Genomic DNA, 12,376 nt, shown 5'->3' on the forward strand with positions numbered 1-12,376 from the left:
ATATTTCATGATATATACTATATGTAAGAAAATTTATTTATGGTACTCAATTTCTATAAATTAACATCAAAGGACCTCACTATTGAGATCCAATCAAGTAGACCTTGTGGGGGCATGGATGTAAAATTAAATCACATATAGTTTAGATTTGTAGTGGGTCCGGCAAACACATGTATACGTACAATTATACATACATATACATGTCTACAATACGGATTTGATTATAATATAATATGTGGTATATCATCATTTAATTAAATTATTATTTAACCAATGAAGTGACTAATTGTATACTAAGCATGTAAACATCTCGAATAAATTAATTGGTTTAAAATTTTGGAATTTTCCATATTCAATGTATGTGAGACTCGGGCACTAGACATGTTAGTAAAGTTAGATGAGCCTCTCTTATAATTAATTACATATACTCTTAAATTAATCATAGTTTTTCTGATTAATTAATTAAATTAATTAGCAGCCAAGGGGTTTGGTGGGACTGCATTGGATGGGTTGGTCTAAATGTGATGACAACCACCCAAGACCGGTGGTTTTCAAAGTTGGTGTATTCAATTTCTATCACCAAGGTCCTACCACTTTCATTTTCACTCATTTTAATTTATTTTATTTATTCTTTTAAGATATTCATTTAAAAATAGCACTATTCGTTTTAATTAAGGAAAAATTCGAACTTAAAAAATTAATTTAAATTGTTTGAATGATTAGCCCATTCGTTCGTTTAAATAAGTTTTGAGAATTTAAATTTTATCTTGTACATACAGTAATTCATTGGCCAACAATATATTCTTAAAATGGAGTTCAGGTTTATAATAAATTAGTCATTGACTTGTCAAACAGAAAATTACTATAAACAAAAAAATGTTATTATGAAGAATGTTAACCTAATGACATTGGCCAAGAAAATTCAAAAAAAAAATTGTTAATACTTTTAATGCATTAAAATTTTTAAAGTTGTATTTTTATTCAATTTTTTACTAATTTAATTTCTTTCATTATTAATGCAAAAGAGTTTTATGTAGAAAATGAATGATATATTGTTACATTAAAAAAAATTATCTTAACGTTATATTTAAAAATGTATTTAAATATAAGAATCTAATTAAAAAATTGCATAAAAATTACTATAATTACATTAAAGTTAAATATTTTTAGAGTAAAGTGACAATTAAGTTCCTGAAGATTTGCACTTCGAACAGAATAGACTTTTTAAAAAAAAAATAACAAATAGATCCTCAAGGATTACAAACGTTAGACACGTTAAACCCTTCTGTCAAGTGTTGACACAAAACGGAATGGAGTTGACTATGTGTACTATTATTAATAGTGATATGTCCATTGGTGCCAAGTGGGAATAAAAACGTCGTCGTTTCGAGAAATAATCTCCCTCCTCCTTTAAGTTTAGAAATTTCCCTTAACCCTCTCCATGTCTCTTTATTTATCCACAAATACTTAGGTAACGTTTGTTTTGAGGTACTGAGACAGAGACTGAGAAACTGAGACTCAATATTATATTTGTTAGTTCAGAGACTGGTACTAAAATTTCTGTCTCTGTTCCTAAAATTTCAGTATTTCAGTACCTCCAAAAAGTAGGGACACAGGAGACTAAAATTTTTAGAGATGAAAACTGAAACTTTAATAACATTTTATACCTAAAATATCCTCATTTCAATTAATTAATTCTAATTTTACCATTTGTACAAATTAAATTAGAGTTTCATTCTTGTTTCAATTTCTGTCTCCCACTTTGCACCAAACAGAATACTGAGATTTATTTCAATCTCTGTCTCTTAGTCTCTGTCTCTCAGTCTCAATCTTTCCGTCTCTGTCTCTCCACCAAACGCTACCTTACAGATCATCAAAGTTTCTCTCCAAAATTAGTGATTTCCATGACGATCTTGTGACATTGTAGAAGGAAGAAGACAATGTGTGTTGTCGACATTCATCCTCCAAGTAAGAAATGTTTGTCATTTTTGTGTTTCGAAGGTTGTGGTTTCTTTTTGTGTGATCCCAATGATGTAAAGAATTTGTAGTTTATGTTTGAAAGTGTGTAAAGCAATTGGTTATGATTTTTTATTGGTAAAAACTTTGCATGAACCATTAAAATAATGTGAATGTCTACTCTTTTTAAGTTTAGAGCTCTTTGTTCTTTGCTAAAAATCGTGCATAAACCATTAAAAAACTATGAATTTTTAGTTGCTTGACTCGGTAGTGAGTTAATATTGTCTATAAAGAAGAAAGATCATACAGAGCCACTGATGAATGAAAATACGCTTAGGAGAAGTCTTATAATCACTTGCAGCAAGTGTGACAATCCTAACTACAATTACAAGACTTGCAAAAAAGTTCCAACAATAAAGAAAGGCACCAAAAAAAGGACCAAATCTCAGTGTGAGTCTGCCCCTCAAGAGGAGTGTGCACTGTCTCAAAGTGCACCCAGCATTGACAACAAGAGATTACTGTCGATCTTGAGGTTAGCCTTTAACTCTTTCAAACATGAGGATTTAGTTGTCCATACAATATATTTTATGAGGGTTTAATTGTATCTTTCATAACTTTTATAAGGTTTAATTGTCCCTTTTATAATTTTTATAAGGGTTTAATTGTACACTAAAAGATAAAATTGTGCATGTTTCATGCAACTATTATTCTATGTTTTAGCCAAATCAAGTCCTAGCAATGAATATCCCACAATCTACAAGCACAACTATAGTTAGTGTTGCTGCTATTGCTAACAATGTCAATCCTGTTATTATATCTACTATTTATGGAATATATTAACCGTTGGTGTTGGTCTAGTATTGTGTAGGAGCAATAGTCAAACAAGTCACTAAATCCAGCTCCTTTAGGAAGAAAGAAGCTATTGTTAGGCCTGCACAAGTTCTTCACCCACAGCTTGCCTTACAATCACAAATAGCTCAAGGGCCAACTGTAAGGTCTCACATTGGTTGGGGAGGGGAACGAATCATGTCTTATAAGGGTGTGGATACCTCTCCCTAGCATGACGCATTTTGACGAGTGAGTGTGGGAGCTTCGGCTATCATCCCTATCGTCAAAGACAAAACCGTGAGGCCTTGTGTACCAAAGCGGACAATATCGTGCTAGCGGGTGGTTTGGTCTGTTACAGATGGTATCAGAGTCAGAACCCGGGTGGTCTGGGCTGTTACACCAACTAATCATCTATCTACAGAAACAAGGGCAACAACAAACACTGGACCAGTCTAAAGAATATTGAAATTTTTAGGCCTAGGCCTTGGCATTAGAATATTGATCTCCTTAGGTTGAATGGATCATGACTTAATTTTTTGGGGTTTAAAAACTTTGATTTGAACATGCTGTTTTGGTGGATATAATGTTATTTTGGGGGGTAATGTTTTCTTTTGGATTTAGCACATTAGTGTTGTACTTTATGTTTTTAGGATAAATTTGGTCATATTTTGGATTCAAGTGATGTAATTTCATAAGTCTACTAATTCACTTTGGGTAATGTTTATTATCTATTTAATTATGCTTCACTTTGGATTACATATTGTGCTTTTATTATTGATGTGGTTGTTTATCAGATTTTGCACACATTTAAAACAACTAGATAATATCATTTATCGTAAACAAACTACATGCTTACAATAATGGTTCACACTTCACAGCTAACTTCATTCATGGTAAACAAATTACATTACATTTACAGTAACAATTCTAGTTCACTTAGTACTACTACACAAGACAGACACAACTATTGTAAATATAAACCCAATAAAAAGAAAAAGCAAACATCCCTAAATCGACTAACAACAATTTTAGGAGATTCCTGCTTCTCCAACGCCAAAATTCTTTCCTCCAAATCAATCAATCTCTGCTCCCAACCATGCTTTCTACTTTCTACAACTTTCTCATCCCCAACAGCTTCATCTAGCCATTTAAAGAATTTGCGGTATGGCAAATTTTTCTGTAAAAAAAAAAAAGTCAAGAAATGAAAACATTTTCTTTTTGCGCCAAACAAATCAAAGCAACTGTAAGAAGGAGATATCAATTACTCTAAAATTTGGGCATCCAAAAAATAACCGATCAGGATTCTCCATTGTTCTAGACTTGTATATTGTTGCATACAATTGGCAATTACACTGAAAGCTTCTGGTGCTATTCATTCTGTATTGTGCTAGGATTTTGTTTTGTTTCAGGGTGAATAATTGGGGATTTTGGACAATTAGGGTTTGGAACATGTTAAAATCAAACAACATTCAAAGACTAATTTATCTTCATTATTTAGAGTAATTCTAATGTGGCATTTAACGGACATCTCACTTACATTAACAGTCCACATCAGAGGCGCCGCTAGTCTTACTAACAGAAGGATGTAACGTGTCCACGTTTCATTTTCTGAGAGACTTAATTGTTACTTTTTCTTTCTTAGGATCTAATTTGTCCAAACGCAAAATCTTCAGCAACCTAATTATCACTTTACTCAACTTTTTTATTTATGATACTCTTAAAAAGTGTCAATAAAATAAAATTATTGCTAACTAAATTCATAAAAAAAAAAAGGTATAAGGTGAAGAGGCATAAAAACAGGGGTCAGAATGCAAATAATGAAAAATACAGGGGCAATACGGGAATTATAGAAAATATTGATTTGCGTCAGCACTTAGCAGTTAACACCGTAGTCGCTGACCAAAAAGACCGAAGTGAGAGAGAGAGAGTTGTGAAGTTGGTGAAGAACTCTGAACAACCAACTTCCCAAACCTCAATAATAAAAGAGACCCTTTTTATGCTTTTCAGCTTCTTCTGAAACCATTGAAAAAATCAATTAAGGTTTTGCAACAATAACAACAACAAGGTACTGTTCATATTGATGACTTGACTTTGCCACTTTCTTCTGCTCTGGATTCACACTTTCCATTTCAACCAGCTCCTTGCATGTGTTTGTTGTTTGTGGATCACCCTTTTGATCCTGAATTTCTTGGTTCCTGTGTTTTGATCCCATGTTCCATGATAATTTAGGTTTGATTTTGATAATTGGGTTGGTCTCAAATTTTTCTTTTTTTGGGTGTAGCTTTTACTTTGTTTTTCAGCTCTCTTGGAGTTTCAGCTGAACTCTTCTGCATGATTGATAAAAGTTTGTAGCTTTTATTTTATTTTTATCTGGGTCAATTTTGATAAATTTGGTAGTTAAAAGGGGTGTTTTCATTTTCTCTGGTATGTGATTGATTGAGATTTGTGTTGGAACTATTCCAAAATCCAAAAGGCACTGTATTTGAATTTGGCTGGCTTGATTTGTTGGTTTGTTACCTTTTGGATTGATGGTTTTTTTTTCTGATTGTTAATTCTATGTTTTGAGAATCAATTTTATGCTTATTTGTTTGAAGGAATTCATCATTAACATTAATTAAAGCTATGTTAGTATATTTTCTAAGTTGTTCTTATGATTTGATACATGACAAATAGATCACTCCCAATTTGGATTGCAGAATAGTTCAAGTACTGCTAGAGGATGGGAACGAACGAATGGCACATCGAAAGAAGATCTAGCTTTGAAACTGAATCTCCCTTGGCAAGAGAGTCTCTAAATGTATCTGAAACTGGCTCACTCTCCATTGTTGTGCTTGGTGCTTCTGGTGATCTGGCTAAGAAGAAAACGTTCCCGGCACTTTTCCACCTGTATCGGCAGGTTGGTGCCTTCCATTTATAGAGCAATATATCAAAGTCTTTGGATCATGTCTAATTGGCGTGTTGCATAGAACTGAGGTGAAACTAAAAAGGAAAATTGATGAAGAGGATCACCATACTATTTATTCGTAATTTGTTCTTTTTGTAGATGGAATATTTTCTAATAGTTTTTTACCTTTTCTTGAAGGATTTGTTTCTTATGCTTGGTGAATTTATTTTCAGGGATTCCTACCACCAAAAGAAGTTCATATTTTTGGTTATGCAAGGACAAAAATCTCTGATGATGAACTGAGAGATCGATTGCGAGGGTGAGGCTTTCTCTAGAAAGAAAAGTGCATATTATTTTTTCCAAATATTTATGAAATACAGAAAGGGAAAAGATGGCAATCAGTTACAACTTTCCCTGATATTCTAGAATTGAGAATATACAAATGCAGTGAGACGAGTTTATGTTTGCAATTGTTTCCTTTGAATTAGCCAAAAAAATCTTTACTATACACTTTTTTCTATGATAAGCATTTCACGAATTCTTGTTCGCGGGTTGTTTCACGAAGTTGTTCTATAGAAACTGTGTTCCTATTAGTTCATATATTTTAATTTATAGTATTTAAACTGTTTGTAAGCATAACAAACGTGGCTCGTGCAGCTATCTTGTTCCTGCCAAAGATGCTTCCGCAAAACAGTTGGATGATGTATCGGATTTTTTGAATCTGGTTAGCATTTCCCTTGTTTGCGTTGTTGTACTTGTATATAAATTTCATTGTAGTCTCACTACAAAACAATTCTTGTCAGCCCAAAATGTTCATTCTATCTCATTTTTTCTCTTCCATTTAGATCAAATACGTAAGTGGCTCTTACGATTCCGAGGAAGGTTTTCGCTTGTTGGACAAAGAGATTTCAGAGCACGAATATTCGAAAAACAGCGCAGAGGGTTTGTCTAGGCGGCTTTTCTATCTTGCACTTCCTCCTTCAGTATATCCATCTGTTTGCAAGATGATCAAGACTTGTTGCATGAATAAATGTAAGAGCTATAATATATGGTTGTAACATATAATTTATGTTCCAATGTTCTAAAATGCAGCTGCTGCTGGTATAGATTTTGGATTTACAGGATGACTGCATGTGTTATATTTTATTGTGTATAGACTAAAAAGGAAATAATAATGAAATAAAGTTTAACTTATTATCTGGAATGTCTAACTTTTGTTTCTATTGATGCTAATTTGCCGCCTTTTCGTAGCCAATCTTGGTGGGTGGACACGTGTTGTTGTTGAGAAACCTTTTGGAAAGGACCTAGAATCTGCAGAAGAACTAAGTACTCAGATTGGAGAGTTGTTTGAGGAACCACAAATCTACCGTATTGATCACTACTTGGGAAAAGAACTAGTGCAGAATATGGTAATAAATGTTTATATGATGACTTACTTAATACTTACCGTTTGCTCCATAGGCTCTGTCTAAAGTCTAAACCCTTTTCATTTTATTCATATTGGCAGTTGGTACTTCGTTTCGCAAATCGATTGTTTTTGCCTCTTTGGAATCGTGACAACATCGACAATGTCCAGGTGAGATTCTTTCTTTGTAGTCAAAGTTACAACTAGAACTTTAGTTAAGTTGTCAACATTTGATGTCCACATCAAATGAACATTTGGCTGTTGATTTCATTGCAGATAGTTTTCAGAGAGGATTTTGGAACCGAAGGTCGTGGTGGATATTTTGACCAATATGGGTATGTGTAGAATTTTGCTTTAATGAAATTGTTCAATGAAGCTTTCAAATGACAAGTGATGCAAATAGTCAATGAAGGGATACTAATGAAAAGAATTTTTGTATACCAATTTTATTTTCATTGATGATATTGAAATTTGAACTTTGATTTTTCATTTTTTTTTCATATGCATCAATATTGAATATCTATTACTCATTTTGTATACGATTTCTCTTATTACGCTTGTGGAAGTATAAATCATCAGTGTACAACTTTTCTTTTGGCAGAATTATTCGAGACATTATTCAAAACCATCTGCTTCAGGTGATCTCTTCATTTTCATAACAATATAGAATAATATACTTTGACATTGTTATAATTATTTTGTCTTGTCAAGTGGACGCTTCTGTTAAATCGTAACTTATAAGATGTCGAATAATGTTGAATTTTTCTCATCACTTTTCTACCATTTAGTCACGTTATGTTGCCATTTGCATTCAGCTTTGCTAATATGAAGCCATCAATATCAGCAGAAAATCCTTGTTCTCCTATTAAATCGGTTTCTCATACTTGCAAATTGCAATTGAACAATGAGAGATATTTTCATAACCACAAACTTTCCTTGTTGCACCTCAATATTTATCTAGATTTTGAGATGGTCCATGGCATGCAATCAAAGTCTAAAGTATTTTCTGTTGGCCACAAAATGCAGGTTCTTGAATCAGTAGTACCTATTAGCGACGATGAGGTTGTTCTTGGACAATATGAAGGCTATAGAGATGACCCAACCGTACCTGATGAGTCGAACACTCCAACTTTTGCAACTGTTATTCTGCGCATACACAATGAAAGATGGGAAGGTATGGTAACATCTTTAGCATTTTCTTCCTAAGCGAAAATGAATATAATTTGGGGCATACTTTCATTTTCTTTGTGCTAATACTTTATTTTTATGTTTCATGAATTCCTTGATTTTCTTTTTGGCATCAGGTGTTCCTTTCATTTTAAAAGCAGGGAAGGCCTTAAATTCTAGAAAGGCAGAGATACGAGTTCAATTCAAGGACGTTCCTGGTGATATTTTCAAGTGTATGGCACCATACGATTTTAATTTTTGGATGTTATCTCATAGTACATAGAAAGTATTAAGATGTTGATCATCTCAATAATCCATAATCGCTAACATGACAAACATAGATACATGTTCTTTATCGGCTTTGAAAGTGAATATAAATGTTTTCTAGTAAATACTTTTCTTCATTCATCAAAATATCGATGTCTGCAAAACGAAACCTCACTGTAAACTTGTGCATGTCTAGGTCAAAAGCAAGGGAGAAATGAGTTTGTTATCCGCCTACAGCCTTCAGAAGCTATTTACATGAAGCTTACGGTATATGATCGCCTACATTTCGATGATTCTCTATATTGTCATATGCATTTATTGAGAAGTTTGATGTTCATATAGTAAATATAGATCTCCCAATTCAATGTTTGAAGTCAAAATTATTTATTTTATCTTAAACTTAAATTCGCTTGCCAAATTACTGAACAAGTGCACTGCATCTATTGGTTTCTTGTATTCATTCACTTGATAATTTAATGTTAAGTGTATTTAGAAACAATTATATATTAGATTTAGATTATGCATTTGCTGCATAAGAGTTTTACAAATCCATGATATGTGCTATTCTTGCAGGTCAAGCAACCCGGTTTGGAGATGTCTACCGTTCAAAGCGAACTGGACTTGTCATATGGGCAGCGGTATCAAGGGGTTACCATTCCAGAGGCTTATGAGCGGCTCATTCTCGACACGTATCTTCACTTTCCTAGTTCATATTTTATAACTTACCAATTTTTTCTAGCCTTCTTTCATTATACATCCAAGCTACATAGTAACACTAACTGATGTATATAGTGAAGCCACCTAACCGAATATTATAGGGTCGACGCCCTGTCGCCCTGCATCAAAATAACTCACGAATCAGCTCAATAGTTTGAAAGAAACAGATCCGCGTTAAATAATAATGCCAATTGTATTGCGTTTTGCAGAATTAGAGGCGATCAGCAACATTTTGTTCGTAGAGATGAGTTGAAGGTAACAAATTGTTACATGGCTTGATACAATGTTTCATATATTCTTGAAAGACTAATGTAATGTGCTTAACTATATATTTTCTATACTATCAGGCATCATGGAAGATCTTCACCCCATTGTTGCACAGAATTGATAGAGGGGAGTTCAAGCCACTCCCTTATAAGCCAGGAAGTAGAGGTCCGGCAGAAGCCGATGAATTGCTGCGAAAAGCCGGCTATGTTCAAACACACGGTTATATATGGATCCCTCCTACATTGTAGATTTTTCAGTTGCTTACAATATAAATATATATATATACAATAAAAACCTTGTAGAGTGAGCAAATTGTAATAAGCATGAGGATTTTTGAGTTGGTTTTAATAAGCTTTGAGGAACTTTCCTTGAGAGCTGCACTCTCCTATATATAATGGGATGGTGTGTGTAAGTTGTAAGACCAAGCATATGAAGGTTGTGTACTTAGTTTATGGATTTTCTAATAAATGTATTTTCTTCAAAATCGAGGTGGTTGGGTATGTTTCAGTCGCGTTTGGTTTGTTAATGTTGCAAGTGTGAGGAGTGTATGAAGTTAGTCCTACATCAAAGAAAACAAGAAAGAGTGAGGAGTTTATAAGATGAGAAACTTATTAATTTAATACCTTAAAGTTTTGAGTTGGATGTGGTGTCTTCTAATCTTATGTTATTTTATTTTATTCTTCCCCGAAATTTCTCCTGTGGTCGAGAGCGGCGGCCCAACATGGTTTGCATTTTTATTTCAAGTGTTTTTCGAATTTTATAAAGAAAAAAAGAGAAAACAATAAAATCATGTTTCTTGTTTTTACTTATTTTCTCTTTTCAATGTTCTTGAGTTTGAGTTATGGGCAAGGAAAAAATCTGTCATAAAGTTAAAGTAGACAATCACAAATTTTCAAAACCAATAAGTTAAGTTATTGATATAGATGTATATATGTTATATAATATAAAACTATAAAATCAATCATAATTTTTTTTTTGTGTTTATAGTATTTCTTAGTCTGACAGGTTAAACATTAATCCGTCGTAAATTTGAGTTCTATTTAAAGATTTGTAATTAGTCAATAAATTATTATATGCACAAAGTGAAATTCAAACTCATGGATTAACAACTTGACTAATCCAACTTAGATTAAATCGATCATAATTTAGTAATTAAGAGTTTTTTTTGTAAGTAATTTTCATAGTCTGAATAAGTGAATATTATTGATTAAGTGAATGATAAGTGATTGGACCGTTAAAGAATCCAAGCTGATTTGACAATTTATCATCCAAATGAAAGATAAGAATCATATTCCAAATGAAAATTGACTTAATTGGTAGGAGTAGAAAAAAAATCATGAAGTTGGATTAATATTTGTAGGTCCCTTATTGGTTTGCATCCACTGGTTTATGTTTGTCTTCAATGTGGAGCAAGTTAATCCATTCACCTTCATTTCAATATAAATTCTTATGCGCCCACAATCAAAACCCAAATTTATTAGAACCACAAAAACTATAAAGGACATTAATTGATGTGATTATAGTGTAGTTAAAGAAAACTGATAATTTTAAATAAAAAGAATTGATTTCTCTCTCTCTGGATTTAATATGCTTCTTAATTATATTTGAGCCTTATATTTTTTTTATATAAATTATAAGTTTCACAAATCCAATAGTTGAATTTGAGATATTTTATTATATAGTTCAATTGTATAAAATTTCATAAACTTTGAAAGCGATTTTCTATTTCATCATACCACTTAATTTTGATTTATGATATAACCTTAAAAATGCAAGTAGATACTAACTACTAAATTTGATATTTGAATTTCCTGAAATTTCTATAAAAAGAAATTATCTTGAAAATTTATTAAACTAGTTTTTTTTCCTTATTGGATGTGAATTTTTTTTGGAATTAAACTTGATTAATTCTACCTATACAATTTTTGGCCAAACTAGTGTAATAATGTATAAAGTCTTATGGTTTTGTAAGGCAATATTAGACCCATTGGGCCAAACCAAATATCATGGATCATATGGGAGGATATAGGTGCAATGTTAATGTTAATGTTAAATCACTTTGGTAGAATGGGTATAACTTATTTCACCAAAATCAACTTGCGTTGGTCGAGTAGTCAGCTCACTCGTTCGCTTAAACAAATGTCGGGGGTTCGAATCTCGCCTTGTGCATGCAGCAACCCATTGGTCAGCGGCAGACCCTTAAATGGAGCTCAGATTCGCGACGGATTAGTCCTTGACCTGTCGGGTTGGAGGATACCGTGAGAAACAAAAAAAAAAAACTTATTTCACCAAAATAACCAACTTGCGTTAATCTAGTAAACAGTTCACTAGTCTGTTTAAATAAGTATTCAGGATTCGAATTTTGCTATGCACATATAATAATTTGTTGACAATTGACAAACTTTTAATTGAAATTCAAATATGCAATGGATTAGTTATTGCCTCTCAAACTGAGAATACCATGAGAAAAAATATATATCACCAAAATATGAATGGATTTTTAACCAACCAAGACACTAACACATTAACAGATTATGATGCTTCTTCTATAACCATACCTTCAATTAGGAGTAAAAACTATTTTTGCTTATTTTGTTTTATAATAGGCAATGCAATAACCTATATGAATCTTGACAAAAATCTCAGCTGGATTGGCATGATTAGATCATACCCATTTTGTCTTGGTTCAACTTTATGTTCGATCATGTTTAGATAATGTCTCTGCTATAACATTTTCTTTTAATTTTACAATACGTAACTTGAAATTACAACGTGCTTTCAATATAAAATTGATTACTTTATTACTTATGGACATGGTATAAACCACTTTCATATATTAGTTCATTGAATTCTTTAATCTACCTCCAATCAAATTAGTCTACTAC

At 32.4% G+C, this 12,376-nt stretch overlaps 1 protein-coding gene across 1 annotated transcript; it reads left to right on the top strand.

Annotated features, from left to right (window-relative positions):
* LOC107631059 (glucose-6-phosphate 1-dehydrogenase, cytoplasmic isoform) lies at positions 4,681-9,991 on the top strand. The gene is made up of 15 exons (XM_016334756.2): positions 4,681-4,849; positions 5,481-5,680; positions 5,902-5,987; positions 6,326-6,392; positions 6,514-6,700; positions 6,920-7,077; positions 7,176-7,244; positions 7,350-7,408; positions 7,675-7,718; positions 8,053-8,247; positions 8,378-8,473; positions 8,704-8,774; positions 9,081-9,196; positions 9,434-9,479; positions 9,572-9,991. Exons 2-15 carry the CDS (start codon positions 5,504-5,506, stop codon positions 9,737-9,739), a joined length of 1,539 nt encoding a protein of 512 aa, XP_016190242.1. The 5' UTR covers positions 4,681-4,849; positions 5,481-5,503; the 3' UTR covers positions 9,740-9,991.

The sequence above is a fragment of the Arachis ipaensis genome, chromosome B01 (assembly GCF_000816755.2).
Source record: "Arachis ipaensis cultivar K30076 chromosome B01, Araip1.1, whole genome shotgun sequence".
Classification (NCBI taxonomy): Eukaryota; Viridiplantae; Streptophyta; class Magnoliopsida; order Fabales; family Fabaceae; genus Arachis; species Arachis ipaensis.